Consider the following 27,753-nt stretch of genomic DNA (forward strand, 5'->3'; position numbering starts at 1 on the left):
TGGCAAACTCCAGCACCAAGAGGTGGCGAAGACAGTGCACAACAATACAGGAAACAAACCCAATGACTTTCCCCTTTGCATGCCAAGCAAGGCTCAGGTGGCAGCACCCTTGGGAGGAAAGCTGGCATTATTTTCAAAAAATTGGCATATTGTCACAAAAGACAAATGGATCCTGGACATTATAAACAGAGGCTACAGATTTCATTTTCACACTCTTCCAAAAATGAGAGGCATGCCGAACCTGCCACACAATCAAAGGGCAGAGGCTCAAATACAAATTTCAAAGCTCATGGACATGAAAGCTATTCAAGAGGTACCTACTCACGAACAAGGTCAAGGTTTTTATTCCAGAGTATTCCTGGTACCAAGGAAGGGAACCGACTGGAGACCCATTTTGGACTTATCCATCCTAAACACATTCCTACTCGTACCAAAATTCAAGATGCTCACCTTACAGCAACTTCTTCCCATGCTGGGCAAGGAGTCTTGGCTGGTAACATTGGACCTCAAGGAGGCATACCTGCATGTCCCAATCAGACAAAGCTGCAGAAGATACCTCAGATTTCTTGCAGGTTCAATCCACTATCAATTCTCTGCATTGCCCTTTGGCTTATCTACTGCGCCCAGAATATTCACAAAATGCCTGGCATCAGTAATTGCCTACTGCAGACTTCAAGGGATACAAATTTACCCTTATTTGGATGATTGCCTGATCCAAGCGGACAGCAAACACGTACTTCTGGAATATCTGGCTTATGTAACACGGTTATTGCATTCTCTGGGATACACAGTCAACAAAGAGAAATCCAGGCTAACACTATCTCAGAAAATAATTTTCCTGGGTGCCAACCTGGACACAAACACCCAGATGGCCTGTCTTACGCCAGAAAAACAGGGGCAACTAACTCAGTACTTCAAGATGCTAGCAATTTGTACCAGGCTAACTGCAAGGAAAATCCTGCAGGCTCTGGGCTTCATGGCATCTTGCATTCTTCTAATCCCATGTGCAAAGTTGCATATGAGGAAACTTCAATGGTACCTTGCCTATGGTCTCAACACAGCCACAGTTTGGAAACAATATTACCACTAATTCCATGCTTGCAAAAGGAATTTCTATGGTAGGCCCAAGCATGCCAAACAAACACAGGTCTACCATTCTGCAAGCCTCAAGCAAATCAAGTCATCACAACAGACGCCTCAGACTACGCCTGGGGGGCACACATGACAGACAGGTGCATTCAGGGCAAATGGTCTCAAAAGGAAAAGCACCTTCACATCAATCAAAAAATAAATGCTAGCAGTGATAAATGCAATTACAGCTTTCAAGGACCTCCTGCATCCAGGGCAAATACTGATAAGAACAGACAACACCACAGTAATGTGGTACATAAACAAACAAGGAGGAACACATTCATACCCCCTGTGTAGGCTGGCCATGTCACTTTGGAACATGGCTCTGGAATGGCAAATCGAGCTTCAAGCACGGTACCTGCCAGGTTTGGAAAACACGCTGGCAGACAATCTAAGCAGAAATGTGACAGACCCACATGAATGGAAGTTGCATCCTCAAGTGTTTACAAAGATAATCCAAGCATGGGGAAGGCCAGACATAGATCTCTTTGCCTCCCACAAGAATCATCAATTGGCAAAATTCTGCTCAAGGACATTTCATCCAAAGGCCTGGAGAGTGGACGCCCTTTCTTTCAGTTGGGCAGCAAGGACAGTTTACGCCTTCCCACCTTTGCCTCTACTGCCCAAGGTGCTCTTGAAAGCAAGAGCAGACAGACCAAAGATGATACTGATTGCTCCAGACTGGCCAAGACAACACTGGTACCCACTCCTGAGGAGCCTAACACATTCTCCTCCCTGGACCCTACCTCTAAGGCCTCTTCTCCTGACTCAGCACAGCTACAAAACTCTTCACAGTCAGCTGAAAACACTCAATCTGGCTGCATGGAAAATTCCTTAACACCACAACAGACCCTACTCTCCAAGGAGGTGCAGGATGTCATTTTGGAGGCCAGAAGGCCATCTACTAGAAAAGCTTACTCCGCAAAACACAAAATGGAAACGGTTTTGCGCTTGGAATGAGAAAAAGGGCCAGGATCCTAGAAAACTGAATTTGCCTCAGATATTACAGTATCTAGCTGAGCTGTTGAACAGTGGACTTTCATTTTCCTCCATCAAAATCCATGCCTCAGCCATTTCTGCAGAATACAACACTGATCCACCCTTATTCTCTCACCCACTCTTAAGGCAGTTCCTCAGAGGGGCTAAGAACATAAGACCCCCAAGGAAACAACCAATACCAGCCTGGGATCTTAATTACATTCTAGAAAAATTAACATTGCCTCCCTTTGAACCAGCTGCCTCAACAGATTTGCAATATTTGTCCTGGAAAACAGCTTTCCTTCTGGCCATTACCTCAGCTCGTAGGGTCTCGGAACTACAAGCCCTCATGGCTGTGCAGCCCTTTCTCATCTTCCATCAGGACAGGGTTTCCCTACGAACCAACCCGTCATTTATGCCTAAGGTAGTATCCAGGGTAGCTTTAAATCAGGCCATACACTTACCTACCTTTTACCCCAATCCTCAAAACAAAGGGGAAAGGCTGCTACATTCCTTAGACATCCATAGACAGCTACGTGACTATTTGGACAGAACAAAGCCTTTCAGGAAATCAGAACAACTCTTTGTGTCCTATGCTAGGAGCTCAAGGGAAGCCAATTTCCAAACAGACAATTTCAAAATGGATAGGCCACTGCATACGGTTTTGTTACCCCTTTCATGGCAAATCTGTACCTACAGGCATCAGATCCGACTCCACAAGGGCCACAGCTACCTCTGCAGCCTTCCGTAGAGGAGTCCCTACCAAAGATATTTTGGAGGCAGCCACTTGGGAGTTCTGTGCATACCTTCACTAAACACTACCACCTACCTTTATACTCCAAAACTAGAGCAGGCTTTGCCACTGCTGTGTTGCAGGGCATTCTGGCTCCTCCCAGTTCCACCTAGTGCCTACCACCCTGTGCGTAGCTTTGGGATTCTACCCATCTGTTTTGACTGCAGCTGTATGCACGATGAACATAGTACAGTTTTGTACCTACCATAAATGTAGATGTTCGAGTGCTAATACAGCTGCAGTCCAGGTTTCCCTCCCTCCTTCCCCTCTGGGTACAGACCTAGTGGCTAACTCCCCATCTTTACAACCTGATTGGGTTATCCTTCTATGGTGTATTTGCTTGCAACTACTGATTTTTGATTATATTGCATTGCATGATTATATATAATTTATATATATATATATATATATATATATATATATATATATATATATATATATATATATATATGTTGCCTTCCTTCTGGGGGCACCAGACATCTGGGGCAAGAAAGACTGAAGAAAATGGTGTCGGCTGTGTCTTATATACCCCTGTCACACTGACGTCAGGAAAGAAAGCAACAACAACCGACGCCGGACCTAGACTTTGGAATTCGGCCGACCGAGGACCCGCCTGACGGCAGGATCTGTTATGACTGCAGCTGTATTAGCACTCGAACATCTACATTTATGGTAGGTACAAAACTGTACTTTCTTGTCAAATACAATAGTTATAGTTTTGCCACAATAATAGATGTGTAAGAAACACTTTTGGTTGAAGAGACAGAGTTAGCCAGAGTGATGCTTGATGGGAAAGGGGTGGTACCTTGTAGTCTGAGAAAGTATTATCAGCTGAGCAGTCTTAATGACTATGACATGCAGTCCTAATGGTTACTAACCATAAACTTACTTCCTGTAACTCTGTTATTATGGTGAGTACATTACTTTTATTTCTTTTCACTATTAGCAAATGAAAGCCAGGGTTTCTGGCAGATAAAGCTAGGTAAAGAATTTCCCAGGACTTTGGCAAGTTTGGTTATTAAAATTACGTAGTCCTGCTCATTGCTTACCTGATTTACTTTTTATTTGATTTGCCTGGCAATCAATAGTTTTGTGTAACTAGCAGTGCTCTTTGTGAGTGTTAAGAAGTTCAGTATGCACAAGTACAGACCATTTTTAGTCTCCACAAACCCTTGGTAAAGATAACCCCTTATGTCTGCTATTCTCCTTCATTCTTCTCTCCTATAGGATAGTTATAGCCCCAGACTTCACCCCCCCCCCCCCCCACTACCAGTGACTCTTCACTTTGAGCTCCTTCTTCCCAGATCAATGCTTTTTACTGTGCTACAGTTCAAACTAAGGTCATAGTGGGTATACAAAATCTAATCAAGGCTCCCTGTAAGGACGTGGCACCAAGAGTTTTGATATAAGTGACCTCATGGTCTTGGTGAGTATACAGTGGGATAAACGGTATTAAGAATTTAGTTTGCAATATCCTTACTGCATTCACAACATGATATAGGTCTCTCTCCACTTCTTTTCTCTTCTATAGGCAAAATCTCTAAATGCCTGAAGCAGCTTTAGTTCTACTTAACAGGCAGCTCATGGTCTTCCCCAATCATTGCCTAAGTCCTTAAACTCCTCTCCCAGAAAAGTAGTTTGTGCACCAAGCAAAGGCACTTAGGACACAGAGCTGCTGTTGTGCAAACTTCCTGTATAGTGCTTTGTTCCACTTAATCATTTGTCGCTGCATTAGTTCAGTTATTCCACATCCCACCCCCACAAAACTTCCAATTACAGAGTACAGAGCTGGAGTAGTGACAATATGTGCTTAAAAAAGAAAAGAAAAAGTTGTACCATAGTCTGTTTTAAGATTCAAGTCGTAAACAAAGAAACAGGCCTGCAGTCAGAGCTGGATCATAGTCAAAAGAGGCCCTAGGCCTCGACAGAGTAATGGCTCACCCCCAGCCATTCCAGTGTCACATTACAGACAGCTTCTCCCCAGTTACCATAAACACTGTTCAAACCTGTCAATTTGCATACTATCTTCTTCTACAGTGATTACAGATATTTGGATTTCATTAAAAATTTTTATTTCAAATTTTATAGCACAAACCCTGATAGCCATTTGCTAAACAAAACAATACAGTCTCAATGAAAACAGACTTTGCATAAACAACAGTAAACTTCTCTGCTCTTGAAACTTGCATTCATTGAAACTACATTGAAACCCACATTCAAAGAAAATGCATCTGGCCAGTGGCAGATTTAAGGGTACATTTGGGCTGTTTTCAAACCACAGGCCCTTTGCATACATGAATGTGATCTCTTCAGTTTCTTGTTTGTATTAAATTATATTCCTTGTTAAAGTGCGTTTTAAATTTGTAGTTGTGAGCATTTTTTCCAGTAAGCAATGAAACAAAACTTATGACCCAATAATGATAAAACTACCCTGTTCAGAACATTTCAGTAATAAAAGTATACTCAAACTTCTGTCATTGCAATCCACCAGAATCCATCAATATGCACTATATCTGCAGAAGTAAAAGTCATCTGAATAATTCCACATTAAAGGCAGCTGTAACTAACGAAGAGGTTGCAACTGGCAAACAACTTTACATTTCATCGTTTCATCAACAAATTCAGTGCCTGCTTTCCCTTGAAGAATAAATTGCCTATGTTGCATTAAAAAAAAATCAGTAAACTGGTAATTTTGCAGTAGGGAATGGATGGCTCATAGTTAATAGGCATCTCATTCAAAGATAGACACAGCATCCCCGACCCCCTTAAAGGTCACAGCAGTTATTAGTAATCCATCTACAGGGTGTGGAAGTAGAATTCAGCCTTTTGCATCAAAGGCAAGTATGCTACCTATTGTGTTACTAATACTGTTTTTTAATTTTAAAGCGCAAACACTGACAGCCATTTGCTAAATAAAGCAGTTGCACAATGAAAATAGACAGCACAAGCATTAGTAAACTGCTGTTCCAGTCACGCTCAAAATGTCTTGAAAATGGACCCCTGATGTAGTCTGTTCCATTGAAGCTCAAAATTTCTTGAAAACGGATCCCTTATGTAGTCTGGTAATTGGTGTAGAATTTTAACAACAGTAACTTAAAACAGTAGTTTTAACAGTAGTAACAGAGTTTTAATGAGAGGAAATGCATTGTATTTACCCGTGTGAAGGAGATTATTTTAATTGATGTCACATGATGTAAATGGGGTTATAAAATGAGTTGGGCTGGTTTTGTTGTACGTTCTGATGAAGTCCTGATTACCACAGATGAAAGTGCTTAATGTTTAAATGAATAGTAGAGCCAGACTTTGCCAGTATTTCTTCTTGTTGTTTTTATTAGTTTTGAATTTGTTTCTTGGTTATTATTGATTCTTGAGAATTAAGAAATTCCTTCTGCTTGCTTGCTGCTGCTGAAGGCAGAGCTGGATCTAACACCATCAATTCTCAAGAATTAGATAGATAGATTTTACATAGCAAAATACCTCTGCTGTTTCAAAAACAGCACGAGCTCATGGAGTTCTCCCTAAACTTGTACCTTTTATATTTTGTATCCCTTACTTAGTTTATGGGTATGACTGGACCAGTCACAACCAGGGCTCTCTGCAGCACTAGAAGTGGTATAGAAGAAATACATGTTAAACAAAACAGACCCCTCACAGCCGTAACATCATAATACATTTAAAGCGGCAAGTATTTATTGCATACCAAATGAAGCTGTTAGATCAATGATGTTTCCAATATTTTATCTTGGCAGTTGGGCACCCACTGTCTAATTTTTGTGTAGTGCTAAGTGTTCCCAATGTTCAAGTGGTGACCCCATTTGTCAGTTCCAGATCCTTCTCCAAATCTTCACAAGTTGGTTGCATTAAAAAGGTTTTGGTTTCTAAACATTTTCCGTTCTCATTTATGTCAGCATTACTCCGCTGTGGTGGTGATGATTAATGCAGCAATCTCCACTGTAGGCAGTGGCCAAACGTCTGGCTCAAATTCCAGAGCTTTGCACACCCTCTTCTAGCTGGCTTTACTCCACTTTCCCAGGGATATCTGCTTACTCATAATGTAAAGGTGATGTTAACCAAAGCCATCATTAGTGCTTTCTTGCCATAGTGATAGCCTGTACCTTGCTGTCTGTTAACATCTTTCAATCCATTGTTTTGGCTAAGGCTAGCAGAGTTGGACAGATAAATACCCTACTGAGGTCTTCATTTTTTTACTTTTTTCTTGTTGGTTATAAGTCAGCTCTTCGGGCCTCCTTAAACAAGCGAAAGCCAGCATCTATCTCTCATCAGACTGCTGTCTACAGTGACATACCGCAGTATTCCCTTTTGGTCATATTACTGAACAGAAGATGCATGTGAAGAAGTAGACCCAATACAAGAAGGACAAATAGGAGGTAGAGGATGTCTCTATGTCCCAGACAGTCTCACTAGGCCTGAGAACATTGGAATCATGAAGTCTCTTCACAGCCCTTGGCTGAGATGCCTAGTATTTCAGATGGTTCTGGTGATGCCCTTCTGAAGACCACCATGCCTTTGGCTAAGAATATGCCCTCCTAAGTCAATGATGCTGTAACCATGGTCTGACAAGATGCCAGTTCCCAGGCAAACATTTCTAATGCTTCTCATTACCACTTTTATGGGAGAGGAAGACACATCCCAGTGACTCCAGTGGCCATATCCACCATATTTAAGCACAGATGTTTCTCCATAAGTGAGTCCTCACTCCCCATCCCCACTAGACTCCCCTCCAGGACTGATATGATGTGTCCCAGGATTTGTTTTCCAGTTTGCACAATCTGTAAGCCTGACTAGCTATGTCTTTCTTTGGAGTCCCCTCCCCCAAGAGGAGAAGACCCTCTCCTGGGAGACAGTTAAATTCAACAGACTCTGAAGGAGATGAAGTCTTGATTATAGATCTTGGCAATCGTTTCCTCTGGAAAATAACATGGACTTGTACATCAGGACCCCCCCTGAGGACACCTGTCCTATGCCGACCGCTTCAAGGCCCTATCCCTGTATTCTGTCTCCTACAAGCTTTTAGAGGGAGATGTTCATCATGTTACCCTGCTGCAGTGATCACACTTGGGTTATCCTGCTGTCAGGCCATCCCGCAGTCAGCAACCAGTCTTTCTTGCCGCGCGGTGCCCGAAGCAGAAGCAGTTTGCAAGTGCCGGTCGGCCGACCGCCTGAGATTTCGAATCAAGTTTCAGTCCGAAGTCTTCAAAGCTAAGTACCCCGTTGGGGAACCTTTTCTTACCTCAGTCCAATGTCAGAAAAAGTTAACAATTACATTTCTTGTGGGAAGCAAATACCTCATAAGGACTTTCATTCTTTTTGTATACCTTGCCTAGGCCCAGACCACGACATCACTGGTTGTCAGTTTTGTGCTAGGTTCAATAAGCAAACTATAAAGTGACACTTTGATTTTGCATGACACTACTTCGGTAGATAATTTAATTACACTATGCCCTCGGAGCAACCAACTACCGGCGTGCATAAAAAATGCAAAGATAAAGACAGGCAGCCTAGATCCAAGCCAGACTCCGAGGCCTCGACTGGGCTGGTCGCCGGCTCTCTGGTTTTCAGTGAGGCACCTACGCAGCCCCTGGCTACCGCTGCACTGGATCCCCAGACCGCTTCGGATCCCCCAGCACAGAGTTCTAGGCCGACGCAGCCATTTTCTTTAGGCCCTACCGATGACATTGCAGTAGGGGAAGCTGGTGCTGTAGAAACACCTTTGGTTTCTGAAGGTATCTTCAGACAGACTACCCTCACCATAAAATCTTATGCTAAGCTTAAGACTCCACTAAAACCAAAAAAGCCTACACTTCAGTCTCCAGGTCAAGGCCCTATGCCTAAGAAACAGATGCTTAAAATGGCTGAAGATTTGATTTCTTTGATCAGGGGCTCCCAACCCCCCCCCCTCCCCGACAAAAGGCCTAGACAAGAGGAGGATTATGCCTCCTCTGATCAAGTGTCTGTTTCCTCGGGCTGCTCTGAGGAGCAGGATTACTCCTTTCCCCCTTATGAAGATTCTGATGCTGAAGACTCCATTCCCTCAGCTTCTCCCCCTGAAGATTATTCCTTTGGGGAAACCTTACATACCATGAGGGAACATTTCCACTGGGAAGGTCAGGACTACTCTGACTCAAAGAAAAGGCTCCGATAGTTTCTTTTACTCCCCCAGCACAGACCACTTGCTATCCCCCCAGTTTTGGACATTGTGGATGATGTTTTCTTAGAATCTAGTCTAAATCCAGATTCTCTGCCTCCTGCTCCAGCCAAACCTGATAGATACTATAGAGTGCCTGACTCACACAAATTCCTATACAAAAGCCCTGTTGCTGATCCAGAGACAATCTCCCAGGGTCCCAAAGGGGCTAAGGCTTATATGGCTAAAAATCCTGTACCCTCAGAAAGGGACTCCAGAGCACTAGATAGGTGGGGAAGAAGGTTTACACCTCAGCTACTCTAGCTATGAGAGCACTAAATTGTCAATTTTACATGCTTAAATACCAGCAATTCCTAATGTCTCAAATAAAACAAAAGATGGGCACGCACCCTCAACAGTCTGAATTCAAGGAAATGCAAGATCTGTTGCATGCAGCTGAACAGGTGGGCAAACATACTTTACAATGTGGTTTTGATGCCTTGGAAGCTTCCTCTAGAGCAGTTTTTACTGGGTCTGTTATACGTAGGCATGCTTGGTTAAAGGAACAAACTCTGCCTGAGCATGTTAAAGCAAAGTTACTGGATGCACCCTTACAGCAGGATGTCTTATTTGGGGTTAACGCAGAGGAGGTTTTAAAGAAAATGGAGGATAAGGCAAAATCTATGCAGACGGTCAAAGATTTCTTACAGGTACAGCCCCCACGCTTCAGCAGAAATTGTCCAACAAAAAATTGGTCCTTTCCAGCTTCTGACAGACCACAGAGGGGTAAATACAGGCGCCCAAGGGGCAGAGGACAAGCACAAATTCCTTACAAACCTCGCCAATGGGACACTGCAACACAGAAGGGAGGAGAAGACAGGTCCCAAACTACTAGAAGGCAAACACAATGACTTAAACCTCAAACTGCCAAGCAAAACACTCTTGGTAGCTCCCTTGGGAAGAAAATTAGCACTTTTTGCAGACAACTGGCACATCGTCACAAAGGACAAATGGGTCCTAGACATTATCTCACAAGGATACAGATTCCATTTACACACCTTGCCAAGGATAAAAGGAATGCCAAACCTGCCACAAAATCAATGGGCAGAGGCACAAAAACAAATAACAGCTCTCATGGACATGAGAGCCATTCAACTGGTACCTACACAGGAGCAAGGCCAAGGATTTTACTCAAGGCTCTTTCTAGTCCCCAGAAAGGACAGTGCTTGCAGACCCATTCTGGACCTTTCAATTTTAAACACCTTCTTGCAAGTACCCAAATTCAAGATGCTAACACTACAGCAGCTTCTTCCTATGTTGGGCAAGAAAGCTTGGCTAGTAACATTGGACCTCAAGGAGGCATACCTGCATGTCCCTATCAGACAAAATTGCAGAAGATACCTCCGTTTCATTGCAGGTTCAACCCATTACAAATTCTCTGCACTGCCCTTTGGCTTATCTACTGCGCCCAGAGTCTTCACAAAATGCCTGGCACCAGTAATTGCATACTGCAGACAAAGAGGAATTCAAATATACCCATACCTGGACGACTGTCTCATCCAAGCAGAAAGCAAGGACATTCTCTTACAACACCTGGCTTTTGTAAAAAAACATCTTCTAAGTTGCCTAGGGTACACAGTAAAAGAAAATAAATCAAAACTAGTGCCCTCACAAAATATGACATTCGTGGGTGCCAGCTTGAATACAACGGCCCAGATGGCTTATCTGAAGCCAGACAAACAACTACAATTAACTCAATACTTCAGAACAATGGCAACAAAGACCCAACTCCCTGCAAGAAAAATTCTGCAGGCCTTGGGCTTCATGGCATCTTGCATACTACTAATACCATTTGCAAAACTGCATATGAGGAAATTACAATGGTACCTAAAAAGCGTATGGACTCAACACAGCCACAGCTTGGAAACAATGATACCTCTCATTCCCTGCCTTCAACAGGAGTTTCTATGGTGGTCACAGGCATGTCACCTCAACAAGGGTCAGCCTTTCACCCTGCCCCCAGCCAGGCAAACTATGACAACAGATGCATCGGACTATGCCTGGGGGGCACATATGGCAGGACGGTGCGTTCAAGGCATATGGACTGCAGATCAAAGGAATCTGCACATCAATCAAAAAGAAATGCTAGCTGTACAAAATGCTCTGACAGCCTTCAAGGACCTCTTACATCCAGGACAGCTCATCATAAGAACAAACACCACCACAGTAATGTGGTACATAAACAAGCAAGGGGGTACACACTCCTACCCTCTATGCAGGCAAGCAATGACCTTGTGGAACACAGCACTGGCTTACCAAGTTCAATTACAAGCTCAATTCCTGCCAGGAAAAGAGAACACATTGGCAGACGACCTAAGCAGAAACATCATGGATCCCCACGAGTGGAAACTGGATCCACAAGTATTCGCAAGGATAGCTCAAAAATGGGGGCTCCCAGACATAGACCTGTTTGCCAGCCCTCAAAACTATTAGCTAACAAAATTTTGCACAAGGACTTATCACCATCAAGCTTGGAAAGTGGATGCACTCTCATTCAGTTGGAAAATGCTAACAGTATATGCCTTTCCTCCATTACCCCTTCTCACAAAGGTGCTACTGAAAGTCAGGATGGAGAGACCCCGAATGATACTCATTGCCCCAGACTGGCCACGCCAGCACTGGTACCCACTATTAAGGAATATGGCCCAGGGCCCACCATGGATTCTACCACAAATTATCCACCTGCTCACACAGCAAGACAGTCAGATTCTGCACAGCCAGCTCAAAACCTTAAACTTGGCTGCATGGCAAATCACCTAAGCAGCCAGCCAGCTCCTCTCTCACAAGGTGTTATGGATGTTATTCTGGAGGCCAGGAGGCCCAGCACCAGGAAAGCTTACTCAGACAAATGGAAAAGGTTTTGCGCCTGGAACCAAGCTAAAGGCCAAAATACCCTTCAGCCAGACATACCTTAGATTCTGCAATATTTAACTGAGATGTTACACAAAGGGCTTTCTTTTTCATCTGTTAAAATCCATGCCTCAGCTATTTCTGCTCACTACAACACGGATCCTCCCTTATTTTCACATCCACTTCTAAGGCAGTTTCTCAGAGGGGCCAAAAACATTAGGCCTCCCAGGAGAGCACCAACACGTACTTGGGACCTTAACTTTGTTCTGGAAAAACTCACGCTACCTCCTTTTGAGCCAGCCTTCTCAGCTGACTTAAAGTTTATATCATGGAAGACTGCCCTGCTGCTAGCAATTACTTCAGCTAGAAGAGTTTCAGAGCTTCAGGCACTAATGGCAGTAGAGCCTTTCCTCATTTTTCATCAAGACAGAGTTTCTCTACGAATTAACCCCTCCTTTAAGCCTAAGGTGGTATCCAGTGTGGCTCTAAATCAAACCATCCATTTACCCACCTTCTTTCCAAATCCACAGAACAAAGGAGAAAGACTCCTGCATTCCTTGGACATTCACAGGCAGCTACATTACTATTTGGATAAAACTAAGGTTTTCAGAAAATCTGACCAGCTTTTTGTATCCTATGCTACACCATCACAAGGAAAGGTTATCTCAAAACAGACCATTTCCAAATGGATAGGGCATTGCATACGTTTTTGCTACACCCACCATGGAAAACCAGTTCCTGCTACCATAAGGCCCCACTCTACCAGGGCAGCAGCTACATCTACAGCCTTCCTCAGGGGGGTGCCAACCAAGGATATTCTGGAAGCTGCAACTTGGAGTTCAGTACACACCTTCACCAAACATTACCACTTACCACTTTACTCTAGACTAGAGCTGGCTTCGTCACTGCAGTTTTGCAGGGCCTTCTAGCCTCCTCTAACCCTGTTTGACTCCACCTCCCATCCTTAGCTTTGGGATTCTACCCAAGTGTGATGACTGCAGCAGGGTAACACGATGAACATAGTACAGTTTTGTACCTACCATAAATGTAGATGTTCGAGTGTATACCCTGCTGCAGTCCAGGTTACCCTCCCTCCATCCCCTCTGAACTAGCTGAACTTATCTCTACCACTCTATTCTATACTACCTCTGTGGTGTATTTGCTTGTGCCTAAGGCTTTTGTTTTATTTTTTCATATAGCTATATGTATATATATATTTTTTTTGCCTACCTATTAGGGGCACCTGACATCTGGGGCAAGAAAAACTGAAGAAAATGGCGTCGGATGCCTCTGATTATACCCCTGGCGCTCTGATGTCAGGGAAGAAGTGACAGCAACTGACGCCAGACCAAGACTTTGGAATTCCGGCCGACTGCGGGACTGCCTGACAGCAGGATAACCCAAGTGTGATGACTGCAGCAGGGTATACACTCGAACATCTACATTTATGGTAGGTACAAAACTGTACTATCTATGTCTGGCATACAGCGCATCGTCAGACCCGACTCTGATGGACCTTTTGCATATCCACAAAACAAACAGCACCAGAATTACCCATTCTAAAAATTTAAACCTTGCCTGTGGTATAAATAGAACCTGCTGGAGAGATCAGTATGTATCCCAGAGACTACCACATCTATGGAATAAGCTCCCTAACCCAACTGAAGTGCAACATGAACAATTGGATGGGAAACCGGCACCTATGTCCCTAATGGACACAGGTAACCTGTAAATGGCTCATCTCCCAGGCCCATGCTTGCACTTAAGGTATCAGAACTTGTCAGAGATTTTGGATGCATGGCTAGGCTTAAAAAGGCCCTTATGGTAGTTTGCCTAGTAAACACCTATGAACCTATGATATTTCATTTGGAAGGATGCTTTTAGGAGTACTTTAAATGGAAAGCATTGAGATTTTGTATGTTCATAAAAGATATTTAGACTTTCTAAACTTGGACGCTTTAAAGCCTATGAGTGTTCCTCTAGTAACAAGAGACCTTGCAGGATACCCTCCTTTCAGCAGCCCTGGAACCAAACTCTCCAAACTCCCAGCTCCTAGGAGACTTGACTTGACGTATAGGTTACAGGAATATTTTGAATACCTTTATAAGGACCTAGTGGCAGATTATCAGTGATGTCCCTTGATGCAAAAATTATACAAGTTGTATCCCAGCTCAATTACCCATCTCAATGACTGAGAGAGCATAATCTTCAAGTGATTTAGGAAGAAGGTCTACACATCAACAGCCCTGGCCTTCAGAATGCTGAACATTTAGGCTTAACGTGATCCAGTATTAAGATGAAATTCCCAAGGAGTTGCATGAGGCACTGATGAACATTATTGACACCACTCTCTAGGTGAACTTAAGTCAGCTTTGTCCTGTTCACTTCTGTGGTCGCAGACAAGTAAGAAACTGGAAGTCATGGTGAAGCTGTGAATCCAGCATCCAAGACTGATGCTGCTGCTGTGGGGGTGGTCATTAGGATGTATGCCTGGCTGATGATAAATACACCCCTGCTAGAGGTAGTAAAAAGAGCTGATCCTTGGACCTACCAGGAGATGTTTAAACATGGAGGAAAATGAGAAGACAGTGGAACCTAATCAAACAACTGCTCCAACCTCCTAAACACTGGCCATAATGTCATAGTAAAGGAAACTAAACAAAAGCAAACAAGGAGTTCAGAAAAGTAAATGTCAAGGATATCAGAAGAATAGGTATGGGGACTCCAGAGCTGTACCTCAAGTAGAGAGCAGCAACTGTGCCACATTCCTCCCTTCCCATCTTAGTAAACCACTAAATCGGGTCTATGTTTGGCTACCAAATTCTAAAATACTCGAAGTATGAAATAAGCAGAAAACAGCAAAAGGGATAATCTTTGAACTAAGGCATCTTCAAAAAAAATACATCAAATGGCCATGGTTGGCCAACAACCAGGAAGTAACATGATACATGAGGTAAGTGAAGGGAAACCTTTTAAGTTTTCCCTTTTCCCCACTGTAGTGTGATCTTAGAGTTTGTATATATAGTTAGGGGCGCATGGGGGCACAGCCCCTCCCCACCTTTGTTGGTTGTGTGTCCGATGTTGGCCGATCATTGTTGTTGTTCGATGTTTGTCCTGTTCGATGTTTTACTTTTGCCATTTCACAGTTCATATTTTTAAGAATTTGTTAGCAGAACATAGACCCACTACATCAGCCCTCAGATCTCTCATGTCCCTTACTGAACTTTATAGTAAATAAATAAGTAAAGGCCAGTGACTGTAGTGCAAAGAAAAGATGGTCCTTGGAGGCCCATCCAAGATATGTTAACATACTGATGCCTGGAATGCTGGTTGTACTGTGTCCTTAATCACACCTGCAGTACTATATGTGTGGGATGCCTTGTCCTACTGAAGAATACAGCACTTAAAAGGCAGACCGCACACAGTGCTTTTGTTCCACTGCAGTTTAACTGTACTGAATTTGCAGTAGTCAAGTAGTCACTGTTGCAATTAAGCATATTAACTGAGAATTTACTTTTAACTGAACAAGAAATGCAGACAGCAGCTTTTCTTACTCAATTGAAAATATTTTTCCAAATGTATTTTTCCTTTTTACTTTAAGCTCTAAGTAGTAAGCTGGGTGGTAGTAACAAAGGAGGAATAAAAACATCAGTTTAACAAGTGTCTGTGATTCCACAGTAAAAAGTAATGTCTTTTGGCTTTTCCCAATTAGGGGTCACCACAGTGGAACTCTGGTCTACTAATGACTGGCAGTGGATTTTTTACAGAGTCAAATTTCCAGCCCGATGCCCAACCTTCAAAGAAGGCACACCCATTCACGCTCGCACCTACCTGCATGTCTTTAACGTCACTTCACCACGGGGAGGACATGCAGACTCCACACAGAGGGCGCTCCAGTTGAGAATTGAACGGGAGAACCTCTTGCTGTAAGGCGACAATGCTAACCACTGCACCACCGCGGCCTATGTCTGTGATTTCACAGTACCAGTCTGAAATTTTGTTGTAGGATTACCACATTCCTATGGACCTCCCTTTACCCTCACTACTACCAAATTAACCTCAGATAGTGGTGACACCACAGTGGGACTTGAACTTTGTTCTAGAAAAAATGATCCAGCTTCCTTTTGAATCAGCTACCATTGCACTCTCAAGTTCCTCACATGGAAAACTGCTCTATTACTTGCAGTAGTCAACCAAGAAAATTCCTAAACCCCATGGCCTGGTGTGCAAAAAGCCCATTTCATTTTCCACATGCATTAGAATGTAAATCATTTTATTTTTCCACAAAGGCATGGTCATAGGTCTCAACCTCTTAAGAGTCCAATGTGGAACATAGACCCTATCAATGTGTGACAAACGGTCAAAATGTGGAACACCCTATTTTCGCACTGTGCGAGAAACGCACCATTTTCATGGGACCTGGTTGAAGTGAGCTTTCTGCCAGAAGTACTAAGTGAATACTGTATATTTTTAAAGTTCAATAGGACACATGTTGAATAAAACAAAGTCAGCAGAAACCATTGATAAAATGCAATATACAGACTGTATGGTTCAGACAGCAGTGACCTATTTCCATTAATTATGATGCACACAACCTGGGGAGGATACTTTTACCTTCATAAGTAAAAAGACTACATTTGTATCGTTGTCAAGTTAGCTAGGGAGCTGCTTACCTCTAATTCCTTTATTCATGTTGGTCATAAACAACAAATTATTTCTACTTGGCTTCTCTCCTATTCTTCCAAGTTCTGATTCACCCCTATGCCGGACCCAAAAATACCTGCATTTTCTCCCTTACTCTGTTAACTCCAATCATTTTTTCCATTTGACCAACCCTCCTGGGGAACTTCTTGATTTCTTCAAATGATAAAAGCTCTGCTTTTTCAGAAAAGTACTCCATTCCCAAGCTGAAGCATGACCCCCAAATCTGTCATCTTACCCTTCTGTCACACATTCGATGTCACTCACTACAAACCTTTCCTCCCACACATTGAATGCACTATGCCTCTTAGATGTCTACTGCTTTTCAGTCAATCAGTCAATGTTGCCCCATTGTTGATGTACTGTCTTTAAATTGCTGGCCATACATTCTTCAGAAAATGACTTGCTGTTTTCAGAAAAGGCGAGTTTTAGAAAACACATTCCTAATATGCAGGCATGTCAGATGTTTTAAGACATGGATGATATTTATTTATTGCTGCTAGTCAAATCCATGCATTTATTATGATGACTTGAAAAAGAATGATGATTTCTCTCAGTAAAAAGTAAAATAAAAGTATAAGCTTTTAGCAACATTTCATACCAAACAATATAGCAATGCAGAGGAAAGCTGCATTGTATGGCAGCTGATATATGGGAAAATTACTCAGAGCTAGAAACACTGGAGATTCAGCACTGATGTATGTACAACAGATAGAATGATCTGTGTTGCGGATGAACAGAGCCAAGCTCACTGTGTAAAATGTTGTCAATGGTTCTCAAAGATGCATTTACCAGGTATAGGATTAGTTAGGTAGAGTCCCTCATCGACTCTCTTCAAGAGGAATCTTGATGAGTGGATGGGAGATCGTAGGTTTACCCCGGGTATCACTTCTGTGTCACTGTTAGACAGAGGCACAGTATACTAACCTCGAAAAAGGGCATAGCAAAATAAATTTAAAATGGGTGGCGAAAGCCAAACACATTCTGGCTAGGCTTATAAATGCCCTGGGGCAGATAGCCTAGTATGAACCCATGAACCTATGAAATAATATTTTGTGATGTATGTCTTGACTGCATGTCTGGAAACAGCCACATTTTGCTATCACATTAGCTGGAATTTTATTACACGTTTACTTTTATTGCATTTGCTCGCCTTTCTAAGCAGCAGTTTACTGTTCACAAAGAGAAATGTAGTTTAAATGAACCTATGAAATAATATTTTGTGATGTATGTCTTGACTGCATGTCTGGAAACAGCCACATTTTGCTATCACATTAGCTGGAATTTTATTACACGTTTACTTTTATTGCATTTGCTCGCCTTTCTAAGCAGCAGTTTACTGTTCACAAAGAGAAATGTAGTTTAAATGGTAGTACTCTGTACCTTTTTATTAAAAAAAGTACAGTAAAGCATTTTTAATTTTCTCATGTCCTATTAATGTACTGCCAAATACTTCCTCCCCAGTATGCTTGGAATTTAGCTGCAGAGCTTGCAGGATTCAGTAGACCATAACTATTTTGAAGTATATGTACAAATTAAGCCATGAAAGCTAATAATTAGTATGTATTATTCTAGAGATGAAAGCCCAGAGAAAGTAAGAAAATGCATGCTAGAAAAAAAATTTATCTTTGATGGAGAACTAATTTAAAGAGATTTTAAAAATATATATTTTTTCCTGTGCACAAAATGGAAAGCAGGCAACCTGAAGAAGTTCCTAATAGGAGTAGGAACAACACTGTTGCATAGTGCAATTAAATGCTTAATACAAATTAAATAAATAAAAATCAGTGAACTGGTTGGAGCATCTAATGCAATACCCTAAAACATTTTATTTCTGGTGCCAAGCACTTTAGAATTGTACAGGTGTTATTTTCTTGATTTATAACTAATAAATAAACCATAAAGCTAAATTTTCCTTTTAAGTTTATTACGTTAAAGCCACAATGTCTGTTCAGTGATTCTTTACTTTTTGTATGCCACAATATGTAGGTGCAAGTGTCAAGAAACAAAAATTAAATAAATATCTGAATGGTTCCTCAAGATTTAGCCCAGAAATAAAAATGCATATATGTTTACATAAGCCATAGTTATTTTACATGACTACGTCATAAATTAAGAAACAAAAATAGGTAGGACTTAAAGCAAATAACAGTGCAGTCTGAGAATAACGACACACTTAGCAGAAACCAAGCCCAGCAGACTCTGTTCCTCATTGTAAGATCCTAAAAGTCACAAAGCAGAACAACGGCTGCTCATTGCGGAACGGCGGAACATTGGGCTTAATCGATCACAAATGCAGAGTATTCCGCACAATTCGGAGCACTTGGCTGCTCAGGGCATGGTCATCTTATGGCTTAATTCCTTTATGTTTAAGGTAGTCTCAGAGCTGTGGCTGAAAAAGTCCATTCATTTCCCATATGTTGCCCTAATCCCCACAATAAGGGAGAGAGATGATGTTGTATTCTTAGGATGTTCACAGGCAAGTGAGATGTCGCCTTTATAAAGTCAGGGGAAATAAGAATGACTGAGTGATTTTGTTTCCTTTGCAGCTAGTAAGGGGATCTTATCTCAGAACAAACACTTTCTAAATGGCTGGCTTGCTGTATTATATTTTGTTACGCTTTCTGTGGTAAGCCCTTGCAAGGGTGTGTCAGGCCATTGTAGATTCTATTGCTTTTATCCATGTGGTGGGTACCCATATCATCTTAGAGGCAGACAGAGTTTCCTCTTGTATACAGTCTCTGAACTCTGCAGACTAGACATTCTGTCCAGGACTTGGGCAGGTTCATTATTGCTATTATACAGCCCCCCCCCACACCTCATCCCACACAGCAAATAAGTTCTGGATGCCATCTCTATGATAATTACTGCAGCAGTGATCCATGTGAAGATTATAGTACATTTGTTATGGAACTTGCCACAGTACTCAATGACTGAACAGGGCAAGTGTTGAAGTAGAGTTTCCCTCCATCCATCAAGTCTTACTGATTGTAAGCATCCAAGGCTTTGGGGTGGCTACCTGGTTATTTTCTTCCCATTCCCCTCACATCTGCCATGGTTAGAAGGGCTGTAGGTTTTCCTTGGTTTTGGTACATCTGGAAGGGAGAGCATTCAAGAACTTTCTTTGTTTAGGACTGTGGAGTAGCCTGGGAAAACCACTTTGGTCTCCTTGGATAAGGAAAAAAACAAAGGTGGTGAAGGCTAATGCAACCTTTATAACAGGAACATTCCAGTATCCCTGAAAAGGTGGAGTTAGCTTGACCAGGTAGATGGGAAAGGGTGCAAAGCTCTGGAGGTTAAGAAGGATTTTGGGCTAGTGACAAAGATTCCTATGGTGATGATTATTGCGAAAGTGATCCTATGTGAAAATCTACTACTATGTTAAATTCCTTGTACACTTGTATTTTTCCTGTTCTTTCAGCTATTTATAAGTTCAGATTTCAACTTTCCAGAAGCTCACACAGACCTGACTAAATTACTTTCTTAGAAACCAGGCTAAAAAAATACAAAATTGTATGTTTGTTGCTCTAACTTTGCTAAAACCTTGCAAGCCAAGTGTTTGGAAAAGTTTCATTCAAAGATATCCCGGAGAAAGTATCAGTTGAACTGAAGAGAAGTTGGATGTTTGCAGCTGATAAGTTTCTAACCCACAGCTATTCTCTCTTAAATCATAAACTTGTCCAAGTTTCGATTCATTTTCTATTCAGCAGACATTCTCATTTCTGTATCTGACTAATTCAACTATGTACAGCAGAACCGATCTCAATTTCAAGCTTTGTTGGACTCAGAAATACTGCATAGTGTATAACAATGTTGTCAACTATAAGCAGAGAATTTACAAATAACAGCATGCCTTAGTTGTATTTTCTTGTATAAGTGGCATTTGGTGTAGGATCCTTTATCTGTGGCAGTAAGTTCTCATGTCTTATGCAGTCATTTCTCACTTAAGTGAATTTTTTTGTAATTGTGTCGCGTCACTACTGTTTATTTTTAGAGTCTGTAAGTAAACCTAAAGTGAAAGCCTATGGCTTTGTGGTTGTTATGGTGAAGTGTGGTTTACTTTTTTTTTTTTTTTTTCAAACCAAAAGCCTTACATCCAGATTAAAGAGTATAAATTTCTTGCCATACATCCCTTTGTGAATGTAAAAAAAAAAGCCTTGCAGATATTTTCAGTTTTGGGTCACTGAATTTCTCCTGGGATCAGAGTAGTCTGTGTGCATGACTGATGTAACATAGGAATAGTTTACCTGCAACAATGACCTTATCGCTCATTTGTTATGCAACATTGCATTTTGATCTCAGATCAGTTGTCTAACTGTTACTTTGTCTTGTAGGTGATTTGGAGAAGATGATGCCACCTGGCCTGGGATTTTTGAAGACATTTGACCCCAAGACTATGTCACCACTGTGTGGTGTTCACATAAATCTGAGGTCAGTGGACTCCAAGTACCAGAATGACCTTGTATCAAAAAATGGTGGTGATGCATTTCGTTACCCAAGTCCCCTACATGCGGTTGCACTTCAAAGTCCACTCTTTACTTTGGTTGGTGATTCTTCCAATGTGGAGAACAAAAACTTATCTCAGGAAAATTTAACAAATACTGTAGTTTGTAACCCAGGTCTGGCAGGACCCCAACTGGAAATAAAACCCAGGTGTTACATTGACAAACTGGTACTGCTTAATAAATGCAAACTCAGGAAACAGCCTAGTTTTGGCCGTAAAGATGCAAGAAACAGCCGTCCAGCCTTGAGCTGCCAGGTAGACATTCCCACTGCATGTGCTGCCATGCTGAATATTAATGGTGCTGAAGAATCCTCAAAGCATGATGACCTCAGTAAAAATAAAGACATAACAGTGCTTCATGTCCCTCTGTCTGAAAAGACTAAAAACGGGCAGCAGGAACTGTCTTGTTGTTCTGCTGGGGTGACATCTGCAGAAGTGAGTGAGGATTCCAGACAGCTTCATACTGCTCCATTGTGTACACCAGACATGATTACAGACATAGATGCAAGAAATGACTCACAAAATGCCTCTGGTCAATGTTTTCAGCCACATCTTTCAGAAAATAAACAGAATACAGCTTTAGCAAAGCCTCTGTTTTTAAAAAAGGTCATCAGAAAAACTTCTGTAAATGAGACACTGAAGAGAACGCACAAGGTCCTGCCAGCAAGTGAGTTTGTTCATGCCAAGTTTGTCTGTTCAGAGTCTCATCAGATGAAGGTTAAACATGCTAGCACTAAAACAAAAGCCACAAAGATTAAGAGAAGAAGCAGTGAAAGGCAAAGATGCATAAAGCAGACGTCCTCTGTGAAACCCAGAGACTGTTGTGGCAATGGCAGAATACCCAATGAGAGGGGTCACAAGTGTCCTCCAAAACATAATTTTGTAAGACAGCCTAATGCAGATGAAATTTCAAGCCGAACATGTTCAGAATCAACTCTTTGTTCTGCACAGTACAAGAAACCTCATGTTAGGCCTCTACATGACTTTAGCAAAACATCAACCTGTGGCCTGCATGCTTTTGAAGCAACAAATATTGACTTAGTAAGGAAAAAACATCGCAAGTGGCTCTCTGCAGTTGAAATATCTGCCAAGGTCCATCATACAAACATTACCGGTGACAATGGGATGGGTCTAGTACACTCAAAACAGCAGGTCAGGAAAGCTGGTGTGTTGCGTACTGTTAGCTTCCGGGCACAACATGGCATTTTTCATCACAGCATTCCCTCTTATGCAGAAAGTGATTCAGAGTACTCCGCTGAATGTGCTTCACTCTTCCACTCAACGATTGTGGAGACCAGTGAGGATGAAATAAGCAATTGTACAACCAATCGCTTTGGTGACAGTGAGTCGAGTGAAAGTGAGTCAGGTGCCACAAGTGACAGTAGCCTTTCTTTTAACTCTGAAGAAAATGATGGAAGTGAGATAGTTTGGCCTGAGGGGGGTTCTCTAGGGCCTTCCTCTTCCATTACATCATCCTCCATGCAAGTACATAGTAAATCTAAAATGTACCGTATAAAAGCATCAAAGGCTCTAAAGAAAAGGATTAGGAGATTCCAGCCTTCCTCTTTAAAGGTTATGACCATGGTTTAGAGTATACACAGCTGTTTACTCTGGCTGGGACACCATACTGTGCCAATTGTTTGGTAGAACAAAAGATATTGCCTTTAAAGAAGATTTACAGTTTGTGGTGAAACTGCATTCCTTGATGAGACATAAATGATCTTTGTCTGTTGAAAGAAACTTTTTTTGCCTGATCAAAAGTAAAGATCTATGTAATAACCTTTTTTTCCTTTTGACAGTTTTATGAAACTAATTATTGTGTTTGGAATACTGACTAAAATATTTAACTTTCATCAGCAAAGTACAAATACACAAAAAGTGTCACTTATCTTTTACCACTCAGTTGAATTGAGAGGTGGAAACTGAACGCTTGTGATTTTCTAGATTACTGAAGGTGCTTTGTGCCTTTTTTATTGATACGTTGCTTAGCTGTTGACTTTAAATAAGGAGCTCTGCTGTGTTGGCTTACAGTAGCAGGGGACTGTATTTTGATGGCTGTACTTGATGTAAACAGTTTATTTCTGCCTTGCTTATATTTATGAGTGAAAACCAAAACGTGAAAATAAACAAATCATTTTCCTCATTAGCTGTCTACAACATCTATACTTGTACTGATTATGGAAATATGTGTTTGTTCTAAGACACTACAGTCTCTTATCCACCATAACATTGGATGCATCTACTGTTTTATCATCAATCAAGTAGTTTTTATTTTCAACTAGGTAAGCAGGCTGGTCCAAGGACAAGTTTTAGTTGCAACCCCATATGTCCAAGGAGCAAATACTGTTTATTTGTTCCATTTTTGGCTGGGATAATCAGACTGAGCAAAATTGCCTATTTCCAGCAGAGTCCCAGGGGGAAAAGCTCCAACATACAAGAAGATGCAATGAGAATAAAAACAAAATTAAAAATAGTTATTTTAACTAGTTCCATTAACTTGGTAAACAACTAATACAGTAGAATGTCAAACCATGTCTAGCAAAGTAACATTAGTTTTTCACTTTTTGAAATATGCACATCACTGGCGGTGATCTATGGAGAGTAGCACCAGAAGGTTAAGTGAGGGAGGGGGAGATTGTATACAATCAGTACAACACTCCAAAGAAAAAGTTCAGGAGATGTGCTGGACAAGAGTATTGTTGAGGATGAGGGGATAAGGTGACGGTGGGTTATAATAAAGAATGGGGACTGATGGGAAAACAGGCTGAAGAAAGACGAGTGAGGACTGATGGGAAAAGAGGCTGAAGAAAGATGAGTGAGGAATAAGTTAGAGTAAAGGGTAAGGCAAGAAGGAACTGGAGATTTGTATGCCTTTATTTTACAGAAGGGAGAAGGAAGACGTTGGGGGTGCTCATATGAGAGGAACATTCAGATTATGTCACTTTATGCAGCAGCAAGAAAGAACTATTGGTTGCTAGATACTGTTTACATTTTAATTGAAAGTTTTGTTCAGTTATTTTCAAATTAACCAATTGTTTTTTCATATAATTGCCCATGTTCAGTCTTTTCTGTAAAACAGTTTGAAACTGTTCTAATTCATAACCATCATAACTTATCCCATTTCTGTTTTATTGCACCAGTTTTAATATTCCTTTCCTTAGTTAAAAAATGATTCCCTTCAGCACCTTAGTCAGCCTCTGCACTTTCCCCAGGTACTTTCTTTGGGGTTGTGTGTATGTGCATTTGAGTGCACAAGTGTGTGCGCATCCTGCAGTGGACTGCTGTCCCATCCATGACTAGCTCTCTGCAGAACACATTTATGGGATGAACTTCAGCCTTCCTGTAACCCTGAGTAGGATAAAACATGTATCAGAAATGAATAAATTAATGTAGGAATGAATGTACACCAAAAGAATCCCTTGTATTGGGAGAATCATTTTCAGATGGTGAGTGCCTTAATCCAATATAATGTACACGAGTAATGAACTGCAAGTAGTTTCTTGGTATATGAAAGGCCCATGAAGTGTCCCTAATGCAGGCAGCAAAAATGTTTACTTGGAAGTTAGTAAGCACTGCACACCAATCTCTAAGGCTGCAGAGATGCACCACACTCACATAGACGCACACAACTTTACAATGCACCATTCATCTTCGTATTTCCTGTGTTGGTTTCAGGCTGTGCATTTACTGATGAGCATGTGATGCTGTAGCAGAGCAATGGAATTTGCATAAAATGAGACCTTTGCAATTCGTGCAAAGGTAGGAAACGGTGCCTTTCATTTAGCTGCATCATATTAACTCTATAAGTTGTGTCTGATGAGGTCTAGCTGTGCAGTTGTATTATTTTTATTTTTTTATTCTAATGTTACGCCTCTCTGTTGACTGACTAATTTTATACAGCTCAACAAAGCCATTTAAATTGCATTAATTAATAGTTGCAAAGTTTTATCTATATAGTACTGGACAGTTTGGAAGTTTGTTACATAGAAATTATTTTTACATCCACTGCTACAATTAAGAACCCTTTCCAATACAGGACAGCTGTGACCCGGCTGTTAGTTGTGTGAAAGTCTATAGTCCACCTCCTAGCACCCCCAGCTCATTGTAGCTGACCCCCACTGCATACAGTAAACAGACTTTATATAGTGACTAATACAACGCCACAATGTTTTAATGACAAGTATCTATGCTAATTGAATGTCTTTAATTTTTTAAACAGCTGTTTCAGAAAATAATTGATGTATTTATTTAAATCAGTCGTCCCTACTACGGAAAAAGGATACTTTATATAATGGCTTATGTTCACATCAACTTTAATATTCTTAGATATTATTCCAATAAAGAATATCCATTTCAGGTTTCAGTTGTATGGGTGGATTCAGCTTTGGTGTAAACAAAGAAATGCAATGGAAAATGGTGATTGTTTGCATATTTTATTTGTTGCCATTTTCAGCCAGCATCTTCCACAGTGAAAAATATCCAAACAGACATCAGTGCCACATAAAATGAACTTTAGAAATGCAGATATTGTTTTATTTGTGGTTTTCCTGTCACACTGACCTCAAACATCAGGTAAGGTAAAGAAATGTAGTCTAGAACATAGGTTTTTGGAGTCTGTCATTGCCATATTTCTCAACCTAACAAAGATTATTGCCATGTATCAGGACATTGTCTTCTGTTGGATGGATTGAGGTCTGAGGGTTTTGAAGCCAGAAGTCTGATTAGTTTCAGAGCTGTCTTTATACCCACTTGTTGAGTGGGATTCTGTTCTTTCGTGCCCTAGCCATTTACAAATGAGATTTCCTCGAGGGTAAATCCTTAGCCCTTTACTTTCTCTGCTGTTTGTGAAACAGATGTGGCTTTCTTGTGGTAAAATTGTAATGTTTCAGTATACTGTTGACTGCATTCATAAGCACGGTCTCTAGGGCAGGTAAAATTCAGCTTGCTCTGCACGCGTCCCTACTCCCTCTACAGACTTAAGTCATGTGACAGTGGTATATTATTGATTCTTTCGCCAGATGTCAACCATATTATTCAGTTGTAGATCCTCCTGGAGAATATATTTTCACATGTTCTTCATGTTTCACTGTTGCAGCCCTGACTTGTGGGATTTCCTGCCATGAAAGCCCTTGGCAGGCCAGACTACCAGAGAAAAAAATTCCCCGTCTCTGTAGGCTGGAGGAAGTCTTAACCAATGTCAGTGCGCTTGGGTATGTAGAGAGCCAGCCGAAGTCATGATGTCAGTCTTTTCTTGCCATTAGAGCCCAAAGCAGTGCATCTGTCGGTCCACACCAGAGAGAAGTAATCAAAAAGATAAGTACCCTGTTAGGGAATTCTTTTCTCTTGCTTTAAATCATGTCAGGTAAGGCAAACAATTGTCTCCTCTGTGGTAAGGAGATCCCACACAGAAACCTCCATTCACTTTGTGTCACCTGCTTAAGCCCGGATCATGATGTCCCTAGTTACCGTTTTTCTGCCCGTTAGCCCAGATCATGATGTCCCTAGTTACCGTTTTTCTGCCCGTTTTAACTTGTACTATCAGACATAGGCCTGAGATCTTAGCTAGATTCCTTAGTCTTGAATCTATTCCTCAATGTCCAATGGCATCCACCAGTCATTCAGAAGTTGAGTAGCCTAAGTGTAAGAGGGAAAAAGATGAGAGACCCAAGCTTGGGGCCTTGGATGACAACCATTCTCCATCTCTTTCTCCTTCAAGGCTTGTGATCGTTAAAGAAGGCAAAGAGTTTTCACATCCCCCTCCTGTCTCTGAGGTGGTGGTGCAGGTCTCTGTCAAGACCTGTTCAGAGTCCAACATACAGTCAGGTCTCTCTACTTTGGCACAGATCCTTGCTTTCAGCTCATTGGTCAGATCCAGGGCCACTTGGCAGACCTCTGCTTTCAGTGAGTGCTCATTAACAGGTGATGCTCCTTTGCGGCTTTGGCCTACACTGGCTCCTCATTCCTCCAGAGAGACAGGCATCAGAATTTTGGATGTCCCTATGCCCAAAGTCAAAGCAACTCCTAAGAGTGGGGGGTACTTCTGAATGGGCCTTTGGCTAGGCCTACTGGCTCCCTTTCTCAGGGACGTCAGCAAGACATGGTTAGGCTAGCTAAAGACCTGATCTCAAAGTCAGATCTAGACAAGACCCTGGGGATTTTTCCCCAGGAAAAAGGAAAAGGGATCCCACTGCTAAAGTTTTCTCTGATTCTTTTGAATCTGCTGAGGATTCTGACCTTGAGGAATCTGTTCCTGAAGAAGGACCATCCCTCACTTCCTTTGAGGAATCAGATTCTGAGGAGAACCTGGCCTCTGCTTCCCTAGAGGATATTACCTTTGGAGAGACTCGCCATACACTGAGGAAACATTTCCAGTGGGAAGCACAGGAATACCCTCAGTCTAAAAAGGGAATTGGGAAGTTCCTGAATCTGCCAGAGCACAAATCTCTTGCTATTTCCCCATTTCATTTTAGAGGTGGTTGAGGATATCTTTTGGGGTTCTTCCTTGAATCTTGACTCCCTTCCCCAGCCCCTCAAAAAACAGGCAGGTTGTATAGGGTACAGGACTCCCATAAGTACTTTCTCAAGAATCCT

At 41.7% G+C, this 27,753-nt stretch overlaps 1 protein-coding gene across 1 annotated transcript in view; it reads left to right on the top strand.

Annotated features, from left to right (window-relative positions):
• Positions 1-23,306, top strand: part of LOC122795116 (dapper homolog 2-like) — a 172,991-nt gene extending 149,685 nt beyond the window's left edge. Inside the window, exon 4 of the mRNA XM_044063661.1 lies at positions 20,993-23,306. Coding sequence (XP_043919596.1) covers positions 20,993-22,752 — 1,760 coding nt within the window. The 3' untranslated portion in view covers positions 22,753-23,306. The remainder of the gene's footprint in view (positions 1-20,992) is intronic.
• Positions 23,307-27,753: the final 4,447 nt, after the last annotated feature.

The sequence above is a fragment of the Protopterus annectens genome, chromosome 1.part0, assembly GCF_019279795.1.
Source record: "Protopterus annectens isolate FY-2018-M chromosome 1.part0, PAN1.0, whole genome shotgun sequence".
NCBI lineage: Eukaryota > Metazoa > Chordata > Ceratodontiformes > Protopteridae > Protopterus > Protopterus annectens.